The sequence below is a fragment of the Pleurodeles waltl genome, chromosome 2_2 (assembly GCF_031143425.1).
Source record: "Pleurodeles waltl isolate 20211129_DDA chromosome 2_2, aPleWal1.hap1.20221129, whole genome shotgun sequence".
In the NCBI taxonomy this organism is placed as follows: Eukaryota; Metazoa; Chordata; class Amphibia; order Caudata; family Salamandridae; genus Pleurodeles; species Pleurodeles waltl.
The window spans coordinates 528,259,945-528,285,276 of record NC_090439.1 but is presented as its reverse complement, the minus strand read 5'-3'; the positions used below and the strand labels follow the sequence as shown (position 1 = coordinate 528,285,276).

Below are 25,332 nucleotides of genomic sequence, written 5' to 3'. Positions count from 1 at the left end.
TGAGCTTTGCTGAAAAACAGGCCTGAATCACTAGGATTTCTGGTGAAATGTGTCCTGACATGAATGATGGATCAACTGGGGCAAGTCCATATTTTCTTGCCATCAACCTGTTCACCACAAGAGTCAAGGACTGTTTGTTCTAAGTAGCCAAAACAGGGTCTACAAAGCCCCCATGACTAGCAGCATTGACTCAAGTCTTGGTAGAAGCTTGCAGAGCTTTGGTAGGAATGTTGGCTTAGTCTCAACAGTAGATAAAGGCAACTCAAAAACATCTGACTTTTTTTATTTTTTATTTTATTTTTAAATGATGGAGTGGTACGACTCCTGTCCAGGAGGACAGGGGCCACATGGGTTAGGAAATCTATGCAATTAGCCTCAGCAAAACCCTAAAATTCCTGCAAGGGCTCTTGAAAGTCTTCCAGCTCAGTGTCTGTACCAAACAACTCAGAATAGTCTCAATCTTTGAATTGTGTCTCTCCAGTTGGTGTTTTCTCCCATCTAGACTTTTGAATTGGCATTATAAACAGACACTGAAGCGGCAGGCTCAGATGTTGGTAACAGTGTCAACAACTAAAGATGTGTGATGGTGAGGGGCTGATCTGCATATGTACTGCCACAGACTGCAAGGGTCTAAGCTGGGCTAGAGGCAGCGGAGGGGTGAAGTTGACTGGACCATCGGCATTGCTGGACATGGCAAAAAGGGAGTGAATGGTGGCAAGGCCCACCGTCGAAAACCCATACGGCACCCTCAAAGAACCAATATGGCCCAAAGAAGCTGCAGAGGGGTTCGTAGCATGCCTGAATATGTCAAACATGGCGTTGAGATGAAGTGCCCAATCAGGTCCAGGGGACGGAAAGTCCAGGTATTGCTGTGGTGCAACTGGATCCATCCCAGGGTCAGACAGAGGGAGAGGTACTGGCCCCAGGCTCCTGTGGCAGGGAAGCCGGGAGTTTGAAAGAGATCTGGGCAACCTACCTCACTTCTGTTTGCCCCATGCAGTTACTACTTCTTGTGCTTTTGACAAGAGTATCTCCACTCCAACAATGCAGGAGACCTTGGGAAGAGCCTGGGACTGCATCTAACCTGCTGTCCTTGGCCCCGGCCATGAGAGCTTAGCCTCCATGGCCTTTGGATGCATGTTCTGGCATGACTCACAAGATTAGGAATCATAGTCAGAGCCACAGTACCACAGACAGATTTTTTATTTTTTTTTGCTTCAGGGTGGGGTCCTCTGGAACAGAGTTGAAAACATGAAAAAAGCCAGACGTTAATGCAGGGTGAGGTGCTTTATGAGGATGGTGAAGTCACATGGACGTCACTTCTCCAACTGAAAGGAGATGCAGCTCCATAGCATAAAGGAAGAGTTATGGAGAAAAGTTATCCATCTCAGCCTGGTCTCTGGAGGAATATTGAAGAGGTTAGGAATCTGCAGTTAGAAGCATCCATCAGAAACAGAACTTTACTCAATGAGGTTCTTTTGCTTACTTTGTTTTAAACCTGTTCAGTATTTTGAAACAAATGGTGGTTAAACAACATTTTGAAGTGTGCTTGGAAGGGTTAAAAAGTTCAAGATATCTGGAGTGTTAGTCCGTGAGCTGACTTCACAGGCCATGTCCAAGCTAAAATAAAAAAAAATAAAAAAATCCGAATGGATAAGGGAGCTTGTTCTTTGGCATCCGTTTCAGGGCCACGGACTCTAATCTCTCTGCAAACCAGAAACAATCAGATCCTGCATCTGGAGGGGGAAAAAAAGGTTAAACAATCTCAAGACAACAGTGGTAGAACCATTCTGATTCCCCTGGCTCAAGTTCTCTCCTGCCACCCCAAAAAGTAAGTTTTGACAGGAGATTCATAGATTTTAGCACTCATGTTCCATGAACCACCAACAACCGCTCTTGGAGTCTTGCAGGATCTCCCGCTCTGCTTGAAGATCAGGTAGTGGGTCCATGATCACTCTTGGAGGCTTATCAATGGCCACAAGTCTGCAGATCTTGCTGCTGGATTTCTAAGCTCTTTCACTGAGAAGGATGCTGCACACGTGTAGATAAAGGCCAATTACAAATTAAAACCAAAATCCCACACAAGTTATGCTGAGCTTCAAAATCCATTACTTGCATAAGAGCATACCTTGAATACCAAATGCTCATGACCTCATCCTTGACATAAAAGTTGTAACGACAAATGCTGTAAAGTATCTTAAAGACGATATTACTTACCACATTAACCACTAGGAAAGACGACTTGGCTATGTGCAGCGTGGGTTTTAGCCACAGTGCCAGGACTGCAGCTATGCAAACAGCCACAACACGCTGCAGACGGCCAATTCCAAAGCCCTGATCTTTTACAAAGTCTTTTCATCTTTATTTCCTTTTTAAAGGGTTCACAGGACCCAGTAGGCTTCATGGATAGTGATCCTGTAGCAAGCTTCGTGGGCCTCTGGTGAATGGTTTTCAATTTGCACCACCCAAGAAAGGGCCAGCAAAAACCTAGGAAGCTTACTGGTACTTAGTTTTGGTTATTCTTCACAGATCTCACGAGGGTCTACTCACCTGCCTTCTTATATGCCCTTTAATTTTTTAATCTGAGAACGTGGGAGCTGAAGACTCAAGACCTCTAATGGCACAGGGCTCAAAATATCTACTCAACCACAAGCTATGGCAAGTTTTATTTTATGAGGTCGGGCTAGTTTTAGATCCTACTCACCCCTTCGGGCCAGTGGACAAGGGACAGATGTTCTGTTCAGTCAGAAACTGAATTAGCAATTAAGATGCCTTTAAATCCTATTCTTGTCACATTTGCTCTGTGTTCAGAGACAGAGGTCAAAAGTCAGTTTGTCTTCTTGAAATGCAACCTTTTACTTGTGACTGCAAAGTTCCAGGATTTTGTAAGGCGAACTGTCTGACATGTGAAATTAAAGGCTGTTCGTATCAGATTTTTCTTAACACACATTTATAAAAACCAAGTCAACTTTACAAACATTTTAAAATATTTCAGTAGCTTGAAAAATTATTTTTTGTACTTCTGTGTGATGAAAAAAATATTTAAGTTAGGATGAAAAAAAGTCAGAACACTTTACTTTGTGCTGTGCAGATGATAAATGTTTTCTGAAACATTTTCACAGATTGTTAATACACTATATATAGTTTCATCAGTAAAGCTGCAAGTTAGTGGGAAGGGTTTTGGACATTTCTTAGAAATTTACTGTCTGTAAATGACAGTGCGCTACCACATCATGTTTTAGTAATGTCTTTATTAAAAGTGACTGTTTAAAACAAACTGAGAAACACTCCTGCCCTGATGGCAAAGCTATTTGTAAACTAAGAGGCAACTCATGCATGGATCATGTGTACCCTATATGTGGGCTAGATTTATTATACATGGAGCAAATGATTAGTGTATTCAATCAAACAAGGATTTTTTTTTACGGCAGAAATGCTGAACACATATGAAGGTGCACTCATGAGAGAATGAAGAAAATGGAGTCTGTAGAATACAATATTATCCTAGCATCACACAATTTGAGACCTGTTTTAGGGTCAAGAACATTACAGTTAGGTGGAGTAGATTATTCAAGTTACTCGACCTGCAGGTCTAGTAGCATTTTAATGATTTTTTGAGGCCTGTGGCGGCCCCTACAAGTTTTGCCAAGTAGCAGCCCACCAGTCAGACTGTACAGAGTTAGAGAGCACAGGCGTGGGTTTGCAAACAGAAAATAGATGACAAGAGGTTTAAGGCTCGCTTTCCAGATATAGAATTTTTTTAATTTGGGTCCACTGGGGTCCAGGAAATCTGGTTTGCAGGCGTCCAAGACCCAACTGTCCACATCTCCACAATCTCACATCTTAAGCCCAACAAAAAAGAAAATTAAACGCTTATTTCTAAAAAATGACGGCGTGAATTTACACAAATCAAAGGCACTTCTTCAGTAAGATTTTACTTTCGGGCCAAGTTTAGTGTAATTCTATTCAGCATTATTCTTCTGTATCAGAAAGCAAAGAACACTATGGAATATTTTTTTTTTTTTTAAGTGAAAATTAGTCAAATGGTGCTACATTTACTTTTAAAAATGCCTTTTCAAGAGAAACTCTGATTCAACAATAAGTACACACTGGCTATGGCCAGAGTGTTACACATATAAAGCATGCAAGTCCTGGTACCAAACATTTATATATAGGGTTAGAACTACATACCAGACGGGATTAAAGATGTTTGCATTACATTTTTAACTAATCTCTTTAGGTCTCACACGTTTTTATAGTACTTCAAAATATCAGTCAATGACACGCTCACAAAGAGAGGTCACGTGGCATGGAATGACTCCTGGCTGAAATTTCGTCCTACTACCTCAGGCAGGAGAAAACATCTGTCTTACGATTCAACCATGAAACACTAAGACACATGTATTTTAAAGGAAAGAATACTTAATTAGCATGTGGAAAGAACATATTACAGTCATCTGTACATCATGGCTGTACTAGTAGGACTCTTTTTCCCTTCTCATGAGACAACAGTCCCAATTTTAGAGAGTCCCTCCAAAATGTAGTCCCACATAAAGCTGGATTGCTTGTCTTATTCAGTCTTTCACAATTCATAAAGTAAAGTTACCAGTAGTGTTTGCGGACTTGCTAGGTTAAGGACAAAGGGCGATGTAAGGGGTTGCTCACTGTTTTATTCTTGGAAGTGCAGTGCAATCACTGCTGTCCATAGCGCACTACCCAAGCTGACATAACCTCACTGCAGCGGGTTGAAGCAGTCTGGAGTCCTGCCAATACTTGTTATTCTATTGTGCTGCCTTCAAACGTTGTCTCACTTCAACGGCCAGAGCTGGACATTCTAACTCTAAACTATGAAAATAAGCATAAATTAAAGCCTATCAGCATTCTGACCCCCCACCAGAGTCTAGCTTTTCTGAAGGTTCAAAGCAAGTTCTCCCATACATTGTGTTCACTCCCATTTCTATAGCAAACCCTGCAGTAAGGTCTCCCTCCAAGGTACCTGTGTAACACCCGATTTCACGCATTTCATACTCTGATGTCCCTTGTCATCTGCCATAACGGAAGACTTCTGTATTTCTCTTTGGTACTCCAAACCTCGTTTTAGTCAGGAGTTCCAACTTTCATTTCACCTCTGTTTCCAAGGGCTGGAATGAATAGTATGACACTGTCCTAACGTATGTGCTCCAAGCCTCGGTTTCACAAATTTCGCAATTTTTTCCCTCATTACAGACAACTCAGGTGGCCAATGGTTCTTCTGCATGTGAAGAGACATGCATACTTTGGAAAAAACAGTTTTTGGGTAACTGTATAACACAAAAGTTTGGATTTGATGAGTTACTGTGATTTCCTTATACTCACATTTCTGCAGCTTAAAGATGACCCCATTCCTTTGAAAAGATGAAAGGAGGAGATTTAAACAGACAACAGAGGTAGACAATGGTTCCTCTGCATGTGAAGAGACTTAACTTCTGCAATATGCACACTTGTTTTGCACTGCATTGTATGCCTGCTTTTCTGCATGTTGTCAGGTGTCATTTCTTCCGGAAAAACATATGCATAATTCAGGCAAACCTGTTTTTGGGTAACTGTGTTCCACTTAAGTTTGAATTCTATGTGTTAATTATTTCCTTATATTCACATTTCTGCAGTTTAAGGATTACCCCCATTCCTTGGAAAAGGAAGGAGAAGATCAAAAACAAATTTAATAGTCGTAACATTGAACTCTGGTAATACTTCAGATGAAAAGTTGCGCCATTAGTGGATTGTTCGTTCAATATTCAGGAACATCTTTGGATGATCAACGGTGCAGCCTTTGATGTTATTTCTATACTCAAAAAAAACTTTACCTGTCAGTTTGCTGGGTCAAAAGAGTTAATGAATCAAAGGTGGTAAGAGGCTGGATAACACTGTAGTGTTGCAGTGAAATAAGTAAAATTGAGGGAGTAAAATATAGGAAACTTATATGAAAATTGTAGTGTTAAGGGTTTGAAAGAGAATTTGATGTGGCATCATTTTAAAGTTATCTGCCACAGGAAGAAACTGTAAAGTTTACGGTTTTAAAGAGTTCTATGTCAAAGTGTATAGTAATGGCAAGAAAGCCTTAAACTAAAGATCCACTCAGTTAGGTAAGGGGGAAACCCTAATGTGGAAAATAAATGCAATAAAACTCAAAGAAAGAGAAGGAGGTTGCCAGATATAACAGAAGTGTTGTTAATGAGCTGCCATCAGGTCTGCCTTACACCATTACTAAAGAAAATGTATTTGACGAGGTTGTAGATGACTACGTGAAACACAGAAACCTGACGCAAACGTAGCACTGTTCTAAGAACATCTTATTGATCTTGAGTCTGATGAGACTTTTTAAGTAAGGCAGGCACACTTTACAAATGTATGTTGCCTGCTCCTGGATGATGGGACAGGAGGGTATTTTAATTCCTATTGTACTGAAAAGGTATTAAAAAAAAAATACCATAACCGTATTATGGGTCTCACAAACCAGACATTTACTGACACTTTCAAACTGAAAAAAACTGAAGAAATATGCAAAACATTGGCTCTAAAATGATATGATGGCTTGGAAAAATATTGGGGGGGGTGGGGTTGGGGGGATATTCAGCAGTTTGAGAAAGACTTCCAAAACAGGCAAGAGTTGTTGTCAAAAGATAAAATGGGTGTCCTCCTACTGCCCTGCCAGAGGATATCACCGTATATAGAAACAACCAAATGTGAGATGGTGCAATATTCTTCATTTAGTCTACAATTTACTATGATGCTCCGAGCTATTACTTCAGTCCAGAATGGCATAAACAAAGACCAACACCTTGTGTAAACCCTTTCACAGCTGGAAAAAAGCTTGCAGGACTACAGTTGTAAGATGCAACCGTACCACATATCCACCCTATTAGGGAGCTGCTGCCTACAAAAGATGCTAAATGAAGAAAGAAAGACCAAAAAAATAATAATAAACTCTTTTCAACCCAGCCCTTTTACCGCCAACTGGTCAAGTAGGAAAAGCCCACCTCCCTTCTCTTCTCCTTTACTGGCTTATCAGTCATGGGAGTGAGTGAGCCTCCTGTTGTGGGGGCTCCAACTCATGTACAGGGTGGCCCCTAGCTTGTTCTTCATGGCGGTTTTTCAGTCTTCAGGTATGGCGATTCTTTGGGTGCTTTGGAGATGAACACACTTTCCTGTGTTGTCTCTGGTAAGTTTTGGAGTCTCGTAGAAGGGGACCAACTTAAATAAAACTCCTGCCTGACCTCCCTCAAGGCCTAGTCTGACCAGACTAAGACAAGCTCTCAGTCCATATCTTTATTGTTGAAGGAGAAAGTGTTAAAAGAAACAGGGGTCTCGCAATCTACTCCCACACCGAGGGCGTCACTTCTCCAACAGAGGACAAGGTAACATCCTGGCGATACATCCGTGACCACATGTATCAGCCCTAATGTACTTTGTGGTATAGCCATATAGAAGTAATTTTCATGGCTATTAAGCAGCAGCATGTGTTCTAAGCTTTCTCTCGACTGAGGCATGGTCAGAGGACCCAGTGGCTTCTGGAGTCTCAAGCAACACTCCTGTTAAATGCAGAGCGAACAGCGGACCTTTTCATGGTGGTGCGCAGGGAAGGGGAGATGCTGGTTCTATGAAGTGTAAAGTGTGCTGAAAACGTCTTGGAAAAGGGAGGTTGCAAGGTCTTCCCTAATTTGGATTAAGTTTACTTGACCTCTTAAGGCAAAAAAAAAGATAAATACTGAAGTGGGGCTCGAAAAAGTTATGGATCTTCGTTTGTGTTTCACTCTTCTGAGTTAGGATGTGAAGCAGAGAAGATTTGATTTACCACATGGCACAATGAGACATTGAAAAGAATTACACCAAACGTGGACTGGAAACAAAATCATACTGAAGTAGTACCATGGACTGGTTTTGTCTAAATTCATTCAATAATTTTTGATAAATTAGTGTTGATTTTTCTTTTTTGTAGCTAGTAAGGGCCTTTCCAGTGGAGTGCTTTGTACAGGGGACACAATCCTCTGTGGTACAGGAAGGCAATGAAAACAAGATGATTCGCACTTTGGCTGAGACCTACTTTTACCACCAATTTTTGTATTCTTTGTAGACACCATTGCAGTAGTCCGTACTAGAGGGTTTTAACACTCTAATCAGTTCAATAAGATAGGAGTGACGACAGTGGATTTTTCAAAGGCTAAAAGGTCAGACTTTTTTTTTTAACAGTTTTTCTGTGGACAGAACTGTCAGAAATGATTTCAAGATTTTTCATTTTTGATGTGCAGGCCAGATGAAATGTAGTGGTGGATTAGATGTATGCCCATGCTCAAAGATGGAATATTGTTTTATCATTGTTGAAACAAAGGAAGCTTGGTCTCATCCAGGAGAATGTATTTTCATGCAATGAGTTATATTGCTGCGTCCAACTGTATCTTTGTGCAGCTGCAGAAATATCAGAGAATCACAAGTAACATATTAAACTTGGATGGTAGAAGCCAAAGACCTAAGAACAGGGTCTATATAAATGCTATTTAAGAGTGTTGACATCAATAAGCCCCGTAGAACTCAACATCATTCTGTTTTCCAGATGGATTCAGAAGAGCAGATCCAGAGTTGTATGGAATAAGCCCATCTAGTCCATAATGGTTCCTGACAATCTTTTCTAATCTCTCAGACTATTTAGAAGGGTCTGATGTTTCACTGTTTTATGTGGCGGAAAGTTCAATGAGGTCAAAACCACTAGTTGGTTCCTGTCTAGAGTTGAAAGGAAATGTAAGGGGTAAGGATGGATATTTATTAGTACCATTTCTGTGCACCTTTTTCCCTTGAAGTAATGAAGGAGGTACTTGTCTTCCAGATGATCGTGGAATAGTTTTGCAATTTTCTTTTTTTCCCACTTATCAACGCACTATTTCAAAATTGCCCAAAGCTGGGTACGAAAATTGTTGCTAAAGGCTTTCTTTTTTTAGACAAGGTATGAGAGCTGCCTGGTTCAGCTGAACTGGCATTCTTCCCTGTTGTAAAGAGGAGATGATCAAGTCAATAACATATAGACCCAAATAGAGACAAAATTATTTAATCTATTCTGCTGCACAGAGGCACATTTGGAAATGTTATGCTTTAATCTTTCCTCCATAGTCCATCACTTGGTTCAAGTAGCTGCATAATCTATTATTAATAGTGGTTGTAGTCAAAGGTGGATGGGGAGATTTTAGAAACTTTTGACTCAAAGAAAGATGATACTGTTGTGGAGAAAGGGAATTGCATGGGTTAGTTTCTCAAGCTATCTGGACTGTTCTTCAGAAAATACTGAAGAGCTCAACTGTTGGCCTTGAGACTACAAACACAGAGCATAAAAACCTTTCTAAACCTTTCTTATGCTTGATGGTAATCTTATGTGTAATTCAACTTCACATTTAGGTTCGTCAGCCTCATATTTAAATTTTCTTCATGCCTGCTCAAGATGGCATCTACTCCTTTTTATTTCTGCCAACTCAGCGATGAACCATTTGATAGCCAATTTCTTAGCCGTTCTATAGAATCTATAGTTGGGTCTTGGGAGCGGAGGAATTTGCTTGCCAACCTAGATAAAGAGCAGGCACTTCTACACCATTCAATACCAGGCGATTCTTCTCCGTTTAGAGGCAAGAATTCCTTTTCAGAGTCCTAATGTTTAATAAGATATTCAAAATTATAGCTTGGATATATCCTCCAATAGTATTACATTTAAGATTGGGTTCATGGCCAGATGGTACTGATTCAAAGACCCCAGGACAAAGTAGCCTGCAAGGTTAACAGGGTAGGAAGCTGTAAGGAAATGCCTCCTTGGCATGGTTACCCCCTGACTTTTTGCCTTTGCTGAGGCTATGTTTTGAATTGAAAGTGTGCTGAGGCCTGCTAACCAGGCCCCAGCATCAGTGTTCTTTCCCTAAACCTGTACTTTTGATTCCACAATTGGCACACCCTGGCATCCTGTTAAGTCCCTTGTAACTGGTACCCCTGGTACCAAGGGCCCTGATGCCAGGGAAGGTCTCTAAGGGCTGTAGCATATCTTATGCCACCCTGGGGACCCCTCACTCAGCACAGACACACTGCTTGCCAGCTTGTGTGTGCTGGTGAGGACAAAACGAGTAAGTCGACATGGCACTCCCCTCAGGGTGCCATGCCAACCTCACACTGCCTATGCAGTATAGATAAGTCACCCCCCTAGTAGGCCTTACAGCCCTAAGGCAGGGTGCACTATACCATAGGTGAGGGCACCAGTGCATGAGCACTGTGCCCCTAAAGCGTCTAAGCCAAACCTTAGACATTGTAAGTGCAGGGTAGCCATAAGAGTATATGGTCTGGGAGTCTGTCAAACACGAACTCCACAGCACCATAATGGCTACACTGAAAACTGGGAAGTTTGGTACCAAACTTCTCAGCACAATAAATGCACACTGATGCCAGTGTACATTTTATTGTAAACTACACCCCAGAGGGCACCTTAGAGGTGCCCCCTGAAACCTAATCCAACTACCCGTGTAGGCTGACTGGTTCTAGCAGCCTGCCACACTCTAGACATGTTGCTGGCCACATGGGGAGAGTGCCTTTGTCACTCTGTGGCCAGTAACAAAGCCTGCACTGGGTGGAGATACAGCTCCAGCCTGGGGGAGGTGATAGCAACACCTGGCGGTGAGCCTCAAAGGCTTACCCCCTTTGTTCCAGCACCACAGGGCACTCCAGCTAGTGGAGTTGCCCGCCCCCTCCAGCCACGGCCCCACTTTTGGCGGCAAGGCCGGAGGAGATAATGAGAATAACAAGGAGGAGTCACTGGCCAGTGCTGCTGGTGTGGTAACTTTGGGGTTGCTCTGAACCCCAAACGGTGGGCTACCCTGGACCCCAATTTGAACCCCGTAGGTGGTTTACTTACCTGCAAGAACTAACATTACTTTACCTCCCCTAGGAACTGTGAAAATTGCACTGTGTCCACTTTTAAAACAGCTGAATGTGTTTTATGTAAAAAGTATATATGCTATTGTGATTCTTCAACGTTCCTAAAGTACTTACCTACAATACCTTTCAAATGAGATATTACATGTAGAATTTGAACCTGTGGTTGTTAAAATAAACTAAGAAAAGATATTTTTCTATAACAAAAACCTGTTGGCCTGGAATTGTCTGAGTGTGTGTTCCTCATTTATTGCCTGTGTGTATGTACAACAAATGCTTAACACTACTCCTTTGATAAGCCTACTGCTCGACCACACTACCACAAAATAGAGCATTAGTATTATCTCTTTTTGCCACTATCTTACCTATAAGGGGAACCCTTGGACTCTGTGCATACTATTCCTTACTTTGAAATAGTGCATACAGAGCCAACTTCCTACAGAAGCTGAAGGGGAAATACCTAGGAAGGAATTCAAAACAAATTCTTGTTTGAATACTAGACTTTATAGTAGCTAGCGAGTGCTATTTTGAACACCTGTAATACTTCCTAGCTGCAGAAACACAGCTCCAGCAATATTATGATAAAAAAAGCTAATGTGAGAGCCAATGAACTGTTGTAACAAGTTTTTTTATGGCAACCTAATATATATATTATAATAATAATTACCATCAACATTAATCTACCACTTTCTGATGTCTTCCTTTTCAATGTATTTCATCTGTAGCTTTATATCAGTAAAGCATTTAGAATGTTCAGCATTAAAGTTGTGAATCAATTTCCAGAGAACCTTTTATCATGGCCTCTTTATATGAGCTATTTCATTATTTTGAGTCATAGGAGTCCTACATGTTTTTCAAGATGGCCATCGTGTGAGTTATACTTTGATCATTAAGTAATTTTCAAAAATCGAGGGTAGTTCTAGTACTTTAAACTCTGCTGTTTTGGATTCAGTGATTTACGTTGTCAAATTCCTACGTGGTTCATATGTTTTGGAGATTTACAGTCTGATGGGCTGTACACTCAGTGAACCATGAAGCAGTGCTAGGAGGTCTTTATACATACAACTTTATCTCTTTTCTCCTTAACCCCTTCGCTGCCAGGCCTTTTCCCCCTCCTGTGCCAGGCCTTTTTTTGCCTATTTGGGGCAGTTCGCGCTTAGGCCCTCATAACTTTTTGTCCACATAAGCTAACCAAGCCAAATTTGCGTCCTTTTTTTCCAACATCCTAGGGATTCTAAAGGTACCCAGACTTTGTGGGTTCCCCTGAAGCAGGCCAAGAAATTGGCCAAAATACAGTGAAAATTTCGTTTTTTTTTCAAAAAAAATTGGAAAAAGGGGCTGCAGAAGAAGGCTTGTGGTTTTTCCCCTGAAAATGGCATCAACAAAGGGTTTGCGGTGCTAAACTCAGCAGCTTCCCAGCTTTCAGGAACAGGCAGACTTGAATCCGAAAACCCAATTTTTCAACACAATTTTGGCATTTTACTGGGGCATACCCCATTTGTGCAATTTTTTGTGCTTTCAGCCTCCTTCCAGTCAATGACCGGAATGGTCATGAAACCAATGCTGGATCCCAGAAACCTAAACATTTCTGAAAAGTAGACAAAATTCTGAATTCAGCAAGGGGTCATTTGTGTAGATCCTACAAGGGTTTCCTACAGAAAATAACAGCTGAAAAAGAAAAATATTGAAATTGAGGTGAAAAAAACATCAATTTTTCTCTACTTTTTACTCTGTAACTTTTCCCTGCAATGTCAGATTATCGAAAGCAATATACCGTTACGTCTGCTGGACTCCTCTGGTTGCGGGGATATATAGGGTTTGTAGGTTCATCAAGAACCCGAGGAGCCCAGAGCCAATAAATGAGCTGCACCCTGCAGTGCGTTTTCATTCTATACCGGGTATACAGTAATTCATTTGCTGAAATATAAGGAGTAAAAAATAGCTATCAAGAAAACCTTTGCATTTCCAAAAAGGGCACAAGATAAGGTGTTGAGGAGCAGTGGTTATTTGCACATCTCTGAATTCCGGGGTGACCATAGTAGCACGTGAATTACATGGAATTTCTCAAATAGATGTCTTTTTTACACACACCCCTATATTTGGAAGGAATAAATGTAGAGAAAGACAAGGGGCAATAACACTTGTTTTGCTATTCTATGTTTCCCCAAGTCTCCCGATAAAAATGATACCTCACTTGTTTGGGTAGGCCTAGCGCCCGCGACAGGACATGCCCCAAAACACAACGTGGACACATCACAGAAAACAGAGCTGTTTTTAGCAAAGTGACTACCTGTAGATTTTGGCCTCTAGCTCAGCCGCCACCTAGGGAAACCTACCAAACCTGTGCATTTCTGAAAACTAGAGACCTAGGGGAATCCAAGGAGGGGTGACTTGTGTGGCTCGGACCAGGTTCGGTTACCCAGAATCCTTTGCAAACCTCAAAATTTGGCTAAAAAAACACATGTTCCTCACATTTCTGTGGCAGAAAGTTCTGGAATCTGAGAGGAGCCACAAATTTCCTTCCACCTAGCGTTCCCCCACGTCTCCCGATAAAAATGATACCTCACTTGTGTGGGTAGGACTAGCGCCCGCGACAGGATATGCCCCAAAACACAACGTGGACATATCACAGAAAACAGAGCTGTTTTTAGCAAAGTGACTACCTGTAGGTTTTGGCCTCTAGCTCAGCCGCCACCTAGGGAAACCTACCAAACCTGTGCATTTCTGAAAACTAGAGACCTAGGGGGATCCAAGGAGGGGTGACTTGCGGGGCTCGGACCAGGTTCTGTTACCCAGAATCCTTTGCAAACCTCAAAATTTGGCTAAAAAAACACATGTCCCGCACATTTCTGTGGCAGAAAGTTCTGGAATCTGAGAGGAGCTACAAATTTCCTTCCACCCAGCGTTCCCCCAAGTCTCCCGATAAAAATGATACCTCACTTCCGTGGGTAGGCCTAGCGCCGGCGACAGGAAACACCCCAAAGCGCAACGTGGACACATCCTAAATTTTGGAAAAAAACAGAGGTGTTTTTTGCGAAGTGCCTACCTGTAGATTTTGGCCTCTAGCTCAGCCGGCACCTAGGGAAACCTACCAAACCTGTGCATTTCTGAAAACTAGAGACCTAGGGGAATCCAAGGAGGGGTGACTTGCTGGGCTCGGACCAGGTTCTGTTACCCAGAATCCTTTGCAAACCTCAAAATTTGGCTAAAAATACACGTTACTCACATTTCTGTGGCAGAAAGTTCTGGAATCTGAGAGGAGCCACAAATTTCCTTCTACCCAGCGTTCCCCCAAGTCTCCCGATAAAAATGATACCTCACTTGTGTGGGTAGGACTAGCGCCCACGAAAGGAAAGGGCCCAAAACACAACGTGGACACATCACATTTTTTTATAAAAAGCAGTGCCAACCTGTGGATTTTGGCCTGTAGCTCAGCCGACACCTGAGGAAACCTAGCAAACCAGTGCATTTTTGAAAACTAGAAACCCAGGGGAATCCAAGATGGGGTGACTTGCGGGGCTCTGACCAGGTTAGGTTACCCAGAATCCTTTGCAAACATCAAAATTTGGCCCAAAAAACACTTTTTCCTCTCATTTCGGTGACAGAAAGTTCTGGAATCTGAGAGGAGCCACAAATTTCCTTCCACCCAGCGTTCCCCTAAGTCTCTCGATAAAAATGGTACATCACTTCTGTGGGTAGGCCTAGCGCCCACAAAAGGAAATGGCCCAAAACAACGTGGACACAACATATTTTTTCACAGAAAACAGGTGTTTTTTGCAAGGTGCCTACCTGTGGTGTTTGGCCTGTAGCTCAGCCGGCCCCGGGGGGGGGGGGGGGGGGGGGGGTGGCAGAAATGCCCTAAAATAAATTTGCCCCCCCAACCGCCACCCTCCCCCCCCAGGGGAGCGACCCTTGCCTGATGGGTCGCTCCCCATCTCTAAAAAAAGAAACAACAAAAAAAAAAAAAACACAAAAAAAAAATTGCCCTGGCGCCTAGAGTGTTCTGCCCCCCCCCCCCGGGGGCAGTTCGGCCTAATAATAGGCCGATCTGTCCCCCGGGGGGGCAGAAATGGCCTAAAATAAATTTGCCCCCCCCCGGGAGCGACCCTTGCCTACGGGGTCGCTCCCCCTGCGTGACATTGGCGCCAAAAAACAAATCCCCGGTGCCTAGTGGTTTCTGCCCCCTTGGGGGCAAATTGACCTAAAATTGGCCAATCTGCCCCCAGGGGGGCAGAAATGGTCTAAATACAATTTGCCCCCCCAGGGGAGCGACCCTTGCCTGATGGGTCGCTCCCCATCTCTAAAAAAAAGAAACAACCAAAAAAAAAAAAACACAAAAAAAAAATTGCCCTGGCGCCTAGAGTGTTCATCTCGTCCAAGGCACAGAAGAGGTTAAAAGGTATTTAGCAGGCTTTATTTGCTTCACTCTGGTTCTCAGTTAACAGTCACTCCTTCACTCTTTTGTACTGGTCCTTCTACCATTTGTTGACAGCATAAGCACGGTCCATGGAGGTATTTCTACTCAAATATCTAGGATATCTATGATCCCGTCAGGAAGCCCTCCACGCCATGGACAAATTTTACCACCTATTTACACAAGTGTGAATGAATTTACAGAAGACTGGGTTATCTTCTCTTCTGTTTTAGTGAAAGGTCAAGTGTGGTGCTTTTGATATCTCCTCTGCTGCACTTCGGAGCTTACCACTTTGTAAAACACATCCTTCAAGTTTTGCTAATAAAATTGTCAGACTATATAACCAAACAAACATGAAAGAAGTTGAAAAACTTCACCATGTTGGATGATAAATCTCTATTTAATGTTACTAGGATAACACGGCTCCCTAGAGACACTTAGGAAAAGTACATCCCAGAAAAGATAGATCAAGATAATCTGGTTCTGTTTTCTTAGATGGATCAGTCACTTTTGTTCATGTGGGACAAAACCTTACGAGTTTTTGTGTCGGTGGCCATCAATTAAAAACATTAAAATGACAACAGGAATTATTGAAAATGGCACTCAAATTACCAATCTGTCTGAGCAAAGAAGTCATCACCATGAAGAACAACTACTTCCATTCGTTAAATCTCATAAGCCATACAAAGTGACCCACTTATAAAGTTAAATATAGAAGGACAGAATGATACTGTACGATTTAAAACAAAAAAGGTTAAGAAATCTTACCAAGAGCTGCTGCACTAAAATCTTCACATTCTTTCCCATCTCTGGGGCTTGTGGTCCACTAGATGCTAGCTTTATTAACGTGGCAAGAAAGTTCTTGCATTTTTTCACATTATCCAAGATTTCCTGGTTATGGAAATAAACAAAAATAAGATTAACACATTTTGCTACATCCTAGCTTTGAGGTATCTTCATGTGCTGTATAAACGGCAAATACAATCCAGACATTTCCATTATTACTTAAGATGATACTGCTTGGCAGAAAACTCAAGGAGGCTGGATCTTATGAGCTAACCCAAGCTAGCAGGCTGGGTGACAGCCATCTGGTGGGCTGTGTGAAAATAGTCACGGTCTCCCACTAATGAATCAGCTTATGTAATGAGAAACGAAAGGAAAGCTATTGGGTACCACCTAGTAAAGAATCCTGGCTGCCAGGCCAGGAATTTAAAAAATGATCTTGGCTCAAACACTCAGCCAGGGAAGGCTTTTGAGGATCCAAGACCCGTTTCTTGAATTTGAGAATGGGGTCCAACTGTTCTTCTTGACAGAATGAATAACCAAGGAGTACTGGCTTAAGCAAGCTCTCAAATGACTACAGAACATTTTATAATATGGCGTAGTTTCTTGCAAAAAAAAAAAAAAAAAAAAAGGGGGGGGGGGGGGGGGGGGGGAGGGTGCATTTATGATCAAGCAGGGTGAATCTTCCACTGGTGAGTGAAAAGACTATATCAGGTCAGAGACTTAAAGGTGGTGTAGTATCGAATCCCAACAAAGTAAGAGAAAAATCACACCCAGGGTGTCAGGTCACTGATGACAAGCATATTATCTTCGTTTTATACCTACAGTATTTCAGTACATCTAGGCTGAGATAATTCCCATATGATCTGGTGAGCCACAAACTCCTAGGGAGATTTGAAAGCCAACTGCACAAGTTTGAAAAGAACGCTTTTTCCTTATGGACAACTCAAGAGCAGCAGCAAGAAAATAGTTTATTTATTGTCAGGAGAGGGAAAGTAGGATCAACATGGACAGTGACCGGGTCAAACAAACGGACCAATCACATGTTGCTTCTTTGGAAAATAATCATTTAATCAAGTTTAGTTGTAGACCCAAACTGCAGCTTGTCACCACCAAGTCAATCCAGCAGTAGAGTCTGTGCAACGTTAGTGAAAGACCGACAAGACAAGCCTAGAATTGTGACATGGAAGCCCTCTATGGATGTCAATGCAACATCATTACATACAGCAAAAATAACAATGAGTATAATGTAGAATTAGCAATGGCGCCTTAGCAAGGGTTGAAAAATTCAATTCATCTGCTATTTTAACGCACTTTGGTGAGGCCAGGAAGTCTTCCACTAAAGCTTCAGCGGGTTAATACAGATAGGTCATTTTTTTTTCTTATTTTAAAGGCAGTGGTGGTGAGACAAGGATACAGTCTGTAAAGGAACTAGGTAAAGAGCCAGAGGAGGGAGTTCTTGATTAAATTAGTAACAATGAAAGGCAGCTTACTCATGACATTGGGTGTCTCTTACAGGAGCCAGACACGAGTAGATACTGACAGCTGTTTGCAGTCAAAATACTACAAGACATGTGCAAGGTATAAATTAATAAACCAAGATAATGATCACAATGGAAAAAGACAGTATGGCCTAAAAGATACGGATACTGGGACAAGGTTTACAGCTGCAGTTAATCAGAACTGTCGGAGGAGGGGGTATGTTCTTGTATGCTTACTCCGGATTAAAAGATAGGGGCACCTGTGACCCTTGGCAGAAGTGCTACTGCAACGGGAACAGACAGCAGAGCCTGAGGGAGGCAACCACAGAACAACGTCGGAGGACTGAACAACAAGAACCAGAGGAGACAGAGGTAGCAGCACACTGATTTCAACTGCCCACCTATTCCCGATAAAGGGGGGGGGGGGTTGGATCAATAAAAACAACGAGTAGCACAGATGCTACTGCAGCAGGGATGAGCCAATAAAATTTATGAACCTCTAACGCACATTGGCCTGGAGGAGACGTATAACGGATGACTGTCCCAGACGCTGAAGAACTCTTCTGCCCAAATAATTGCCACTGCCTTGGATTCAACCTACTGATGTGGTAAACTGATCAGGTCTTAAGGCAAAACATGCTCAATATTTGGAGCTACAATTGGACATGCAAAATACTGGTGTTTCCAAATCCAAGTTCATAGCCGTACCAATCTAAAAACACTGCAGACAGCAAAGCAGCAGGAATGATAAGGGGGAAAAACACAAACTGTTTAAAAACCAGAGAGAGGAAATTTGCTCTGGCCTAAAAGTCACACAAGTGAGACGGACCCCCGTCTGCCGAGATATGCTGAACATGTTAAATTGTCAAAACGCACACAACAATGAGAACCCTACCTAAAGAGAAGCACTGGAAATTGAAATAGACACCGTCGTGGTGGATGTGGGCCTGCAATGTGACAACCATAAGACATCATCACCCTGATTTAAGGAACATGAAAATTCACTGGGCACTGCAACAATCCACAGACATGTTGCAAAAAATAGAAATCAGAACGGGTGCGGTTTCTTGTACAGTGGAAAACTATGAAAGCAGATCTAACAACTTATAAGTAGGGGAGTGTGCCTGAAAACAACACCAATGCAAACTTGTGCACTTTATGGTCTATTAAGTCCATGCAGCTGAAGCAATGTCCATGGTCCCAACTCAATTGCTGCCACTGGGGCCCAGCCCCCGAATCCCCTGACCTCTCATATCTAAACTCACCAGTCCCACCACTATTTTATTCCTATGCGCTGGACTTACATGTACAGCTGGATAACAAGTTCTGGACTACATATGTCCATTGTGTAGACTCAATATTTCTGAAAACTGGCTCAGATCATAATCCCCTGGTGAGGAGTATGTTCTTGGGCCAGACTAGAACAAGTAGTACATTTTGGTGTCACCAAGTAACACTACTGGAAGATTCAGCTTTAAGGGACACCACAGGGGAATAAAATCACACTACTTTTCAGAAATCAGCTGGAATGCCTCAGATTTACTGTTCTAGTAAGAGGAATTTAAAACAGCGAACAGTTGTCACCTACACAACAGGAACTAAACCTAGTGATCCTAGATGATTATGCTGGGCTATACAGTGAAATGCATGCTGGAGCACTGTAGCATAAGAGCAAAATTTTGACTCTATAGCCCTTAAATTTGAGGAAGCCCTAGAAGCTCCATTAACCATTCAAGAGGTGAGAAAGGCAAAACTTGAACTGGACATTGGTAGGATTTCAGTGGTCGACTGAATATAGATCTCATTTTATGGGACTTGTGTGCCTTTTAGTGCATTCATTGTTTGAGTTATACACAACTGCTACAGAAAAAGAACTACTGCTATGCTCAACAAGAGATGAACCAATAATCTTTGCCTAAACATGAATTGAGAACATCTGCATGGACAGTCCTTCAGACCCCTGTTGATACAAAATAGAATAAACATTTTTGATTCTAGGAAACAAGACAAATATTTTTGCTGTCATCAATCACCCACCAGAAACAAATTAGATTTGCCTAATATCAGCTGATTATAATGGTTCATGGTAGCTCCTGTAACCATGCTCAAGGGCAGCAGTACTAACAGATCTTGAAAATGCTTCCGATTTCATAAGTTCGAAGTATATATTAGTTGTACTACAAAATCTGGGTTTTAAGGAAAGCATGAATCTATGAATTATTTTATTGTACATTTGGACCACTGGCCGGGATTCACAAGGGTCGAACTATCAGAACCATGCACCATAAGGAGGGGAAGGAGTCAGAGATGCTCCCTTTGCCCACTCATATTTGCTTTGGTAATGGACTCAATAGCCAACATAATGCAGGAGAAAGGTAGAAACAATGCCACGCTACACTAGACACCACAGATCTAAATCAACTTATGCAGTACATACATTTGTATGTAAATGCTGTGAAGATAAATTCTACACCTGCCCATGCACAAGATGAGGAATTGCAAAGAGGCATCAGAACTACGAGTTAAGTGGTTCCTGATACTGGACCCTTCAATGAGAATTTTTAAGTATCTAGACATGCAGCAACGTGAAATAGACAGATGGTAAAATAATTGCTCAGCCTTAAGTTGTTAAGGAGGAATGTTGCCTTCTGGAGGAGACTTCTACTCTCAATGAAGAGTGGAGTCTCCCTAGTCAAACGGAGGTGGTAACATGCCTTTTATATTTTATGGTGTTTTTTCCTGGCTGGACCCTTTTTTAGAGATCTAGCCTATGTATTGATCAATTTAATATAGAACACCAGACAACAAAGAGTCACCTCGAATTAACGCTCACTGCCAATGGATGAGGGAAGCTCCCAAATTTGAACTCATGTAGTGGCACAGCTGCAGTTGGCAGCCAAGTGGATTGTTGGGATCCATTTATTGGAAACAAAGTGCTACCAAGCCAGATGGGTGAACAGTAATTAATGAAGCCAAGAGATTTGAGGGATAATGTGCCGCACCTAATGACAGTTGCCAAACAATTCTGGGATAGATACTGTGTAAAGACTCAGCCTGTTGCACATTTGCTCTCAACCTCCAAATCCACCACCTACCAAGGATTACATGGTAATGACTGGAAACGTGCCTTGACCACTCGGCCCGTGGTTGAAGCTGGTTTCATCAAATGATGTAGATACCCTCTAACCCTTCTATGAATTACCTCTAAAAACTGCTCTGCCCCTGGGCAAATTCCTTACATAGGGGAAGACAGTTGCTGTAATTCAAGAAATATCGGATAAGGAAGACTGAGAACCCACCTGTAAACCCATGTATTACACAAGTTACTCACACTGGGGTTTGGGAGAAAGGTCATGATTAGGCTATAAGACACTAAAGGCTGAAGTGGATGTTTATGAAGCTGCAGGGAAAATGGACAACTGGTATAAGAGAGAAATGAAGTATGAAGTGGGACCTTGTTTATAGACTAATGGACACACTAAATATAAAGCTGTGGTTTAAATTTGTAAAATTCAATTTCCTCCACACATACCTTGCCATAAAAAGAAATGGGGGGGGAACTATCTAAACTAACACCTTATGCACCCAGACTTAGACAAAAGGAGGCTGCCTAATATCATACATGGGATTTTTCAGAGAGAGAAGTGCAGTGGCTCAAAGAATGTGCTTAATAAACTAGATAGTGCATGCACATAACAGTTTGCAAAGGTACCTGCATTGCAGAATGTTAATCATCTGACCCACCACTAAAACATGAGTAACAAAAATCTTAACTTTACATTTTTTCTTCCAATTGTGTTGAAATGCACTTACGCGTGAACATTTCAACTGAAAAAAAATATATATTTAAAAGAAGGAAAAAAAACGCTCTGTATAATAACGTAATTCACATCATAAAATGAGTAGAACTTTTGCTAGATGAACACATTTAGAAAGATACTTATAACTTCAACACATACCATGTACGCAGACATTCATCACGATTTATTCTTTCAACACATATGCTGGGTCTAACAACATATTTAATCTTCAGATGGATTGACAGTTGCTCCGCTCTTCTTGACCAACCCTACAAGAATGTCCCACATGAGGGTTTGTAAACTATGCTCTTGAGGATGCTTGTTTAAGTGCCTTTGGTCTTTTAGGCTACAACATTTACACTATAGTGCGTCTTTATTTATGATTTGACATGCTTAGGTGCTGAAATTTACTGTTGTGATAGCTAAGTGGCTTAGGAATCGGACGTCACCCTTCATTTCAACATCCAATTTGGCACCAGTTCTACATCCATTTCTAGGTCTATAAATATAGACTTACATCTATAAGAACTTCATACGGTGATTACAGAAGTGTTGATTCATTTTCCTCCGCAAGTCACTCTGCAAATTTCAAACGTCTGCAAATGGCCCCATGAGAACAGTCTTTGGTGAGCCTTCCTTGTAAGGTCAAAAGAGATCTCGCAAATCAAAATGTTATAAGGCCTTGGCTCATCACTAGATTCTTAGCCTCAATCAATCACTATCTCCCCAACTTTGGTGAGGGAAAAATAGCCACCCTCTACTACTAATGGGGTACACTGTGCGCTCTACCACTTGCCATACATAGCTGTGTGTACTGTTGGTGAAGAACATGTAAACTATCTCGGTGGACAAACAGATGTCAACTACCCTGGAGGAAAGAACTAAAAAAAATAATAAAATAAAAAAAAGTGTATGTGTGTGTGGGGGGGGGGGGGGGGGGTTGTCTGACTTTCAATGTGCATGTCATCACTTATCACTTCATTCATTACAGCCATGAAATCACTCCTGCAGAAAGTCATGCATTTAACTTCCCATTACCTCAAGCGCACTCACATTTAACTACTCCATCGGCTATTCTCCCCCCCCCCCCCCCCCAACATCTAATGCATCTAAATGTAGCCACCCAGGGTGCATTTGTCACAACATACTAAAAAATGTTTCACTCAGTTAAGCATGTTAAAAAAATAAAATAAATACAAAGGCAACTAGTGAAATTTTGAACATTTGCAAAATAATGACTATGCATACAAAGATAATCACTGGTGATATTTCATTCATAGTATAGGCTTTTTGTGTAATTAAAGCTACAAAAGCTACTTCAGGAGCTACTTACAAATTTGCAAGAGACTATCTCCATGAAAAACAGCTTATATGAAGATAAAGTAAAACTTACAGAGGAGTTTGTAGTTTGAACAGACGGTGTTGCATTAGAGGCCTCCGTCTTGATAGAGACTACCTTCTGGGTTGCAGGAGCTGCGCCCGGGGTTGGATTCATGTTGGCAGATGATATGCTGCCAATCACAGGTGTCCCAGGATGGGTAGCCGTTGTGACAATCCCTGGCATTCGAGTAACACCAGGAGTGCCAACAGTTACCGGCAAACAAATGGCTGTAGGAACTGTTGTAGGAATGAATGAATGAGCTGCTGTGCCAACAGTGGTACTACTGGCAAGAGGGACAGAGTTTCGAACAGCTCCAGACAAGCCTATGGTAAGTGGGGTCCCAGAGGAAGTCGGAGTGCTAATGGTGAAAGACATTCTAGTACCAGCAGACATACCAAATGTTGCAGGAATCTGAATAGCAGCTGGCATGCCAACAGTCAAAGGTCTTCCAGCTGCAGGAGTTGCGCAAACAGTTACAGACGTCAGATTAGCCCCAGGTGTGCCAAGAGAGGCTGGAATCCCAATTGTGGTAGAGTTGCTAAGAGGGGCTGGCACTCGAATCGTTGCTGGGGTGCCCAGAGGGGCTGGCACCCGAACAGCAGGAGAGGTGCAGAGGGAAGCTGTTGTGCGAACTGCAGCAAGTGTGGCTGGGGTACTGAGTGGGGGCGTTGACTGAACTACTGCTGTCGTGCCAAGGGGGGCTGGTGCCAGAACCTTGGATGTGGTGCTGTGAGCAGCTGGTCCTCGTACAAGGGTAGAGGCAGCTAGAGGAGCTGGTACCCGAACAGTAGCAGCGGTGCCAAGAGGAACAGGCATCCGAACCATGGCAGTGGTGCACAGAGGAAGTGGCATCCTAACTGTTGTAGACACACCAAACGTAGTTGGTATCCCAACAGTGGCAAAAGTACCAATAGATGATGGCAAACCAGCTGTGGCAGAAGTGCTAAAAGATAACGGCACCCCCTGCATAGCAGGTGTGCTAATGGAGGAAGATTTCCCACCCATGGCAGGGGTGACCAGAGAGTTTGACATACCAACACTGGCAGCAGAGCCCAGAGAAGCTGGCACTGCAACCATAGTTGGGCTGTCAACTGAGTCTGGTCTTAGAACTGTGGCAGGAATGCTAGGAGGGTCAGTATCCCCAATGGCAGTCAATGTGCCAACTGTGGAAGAAGTGCCAGTAGCAACAGGTGTGCCATTAGTGTTGGGCATATGGGTGGGGTTTGGAGTGTCACCAGCTACTGTAGACATCAGAATTGTAGAAGAAGTAGAAGAAAATTGAGTAACTGCAGGCATAACAGTTACGGGTGCACCAGTCATCACAGGCATCTGTGCAGAAGTAGGAGTAGCAACATTCAGAGGTGAACTAGTAATGGAGGGTGCGTCACCAGTCACAGGTGTACGAGCAACAGGAAGTGTGGCAACAGTCTCAAGTGTACGAGTAACCAGAGGCGTACCAGCAGTAAAATGAGTCCTTGTAAAGGGAGACGTTCCAACTGTCAAAGGGGTCCGAGTAGTGGGTGGTGTGCAAACAGAGGTAGAAGAAGGCATCACAGACAGAGAGGTCTGTGTAGTAGAAGGCATTCCGTTGATAGAAGTTTGAGTAGCTGTAGGCATGCCAACAGTAACAGATGTTTGAGTAGTAACAGCTGTTCCTAAGGTAGAAGAAATCCGAGAACTTGCAGGCATTCCAAAAGTCATAGGTGCTGGAGCAGCAGCAGGGGTGCCAGCAGTCGCAGAAACTGGAGTGGTTACAGTCACACCAGTAGTCATTGCAGTGCCAACTGAGACAAGTGTGCCAGGGGTTGCAGTAGTGCCAGCAGTCGGACGAGTAGTTGCCACATTGACACCAAAAGCTGGACCTGTTGACTAGAAAAAAAAAAAAAAAAAAAAAACACAAGTAGGTTTAAATCAAATATGTACTTCTGCTGAGTCACACAAAAAAATAAAAACACGAAAAAAAATAAAGACCAAACAACAACAAAAATTAAGCACCAAATGGTTTGCATTTCATTTGTAAACTTCTTACATTCTAGTTTATGATGTGGTTACAGAGAAGCAAATTAAGAAAACCCTCACATAAGCTGGACTTATGAGTAAAGTTTATTTGGCTATAACCTTTATGTTCCATCATTTGTTGTGGTTTCTAAGACCTAAAAAGGACATTCATAATGGCCAAAGGGTAGTCTTTCTCTCTCAAACATTACTAAACAAGCGTCAATTTGCAACAAACTGCTTAGGTGAGGTGCAGAACTTTGTAGCAGTCCTTACCCACTATATGTTTCAGTAAATTCATACCCTCCCACCCCTCATCATAGGTATTAGTTCTTAATGTCTTGACCTCGCTATATCTTGGCCCATAACAAAATATAATCTGACTACTGAAAAGATACTTCCTCACTGACGATGAGCAGGATTCTTCTGCTGCCATAATATTCACTGTTTCAGGGTATCACCCCTCATCAAGCAGGCTAGCTTGAATCCAGTGACACAGTGAGCAAAGGACCAAGGTCTGGGCATATCCTTGCCACTTAGGGCAAC

The 25,332-nt window shown here is 42.3% G+C and overlaps 1 protein-coding gene across 2 annotated transcripts in view; it reads right to left on the bottom strand.

Moving 5' to 3' along the window:
* The window catches only part of TAF4B (TATA-box binding protein associated factor 4b), a 351,422-nt gene that overhangs the window by 312,434 nt on the left and 13,656 nt on the right, over positions 1–25,332 (bottom strand). For both annotated transcript variants that reach the window (XM_069220053.1, XM_069220052.1), the window contains exons 4-5: positions 22,804–24,660; positions 16,115–16,237 (exon numbers count right to left, since the gene is read on the bottom strand). In XM_069220053.1, the coding sequence (XP_069076154.1) occupies positions 16,115–16,237; positions 22,804–24,660 (1,980 nt within the window). The remainder of the gene's footprint in view (positions 1–16,114; positions 16,238–22,803; positions 24,661–25,332) is intronic.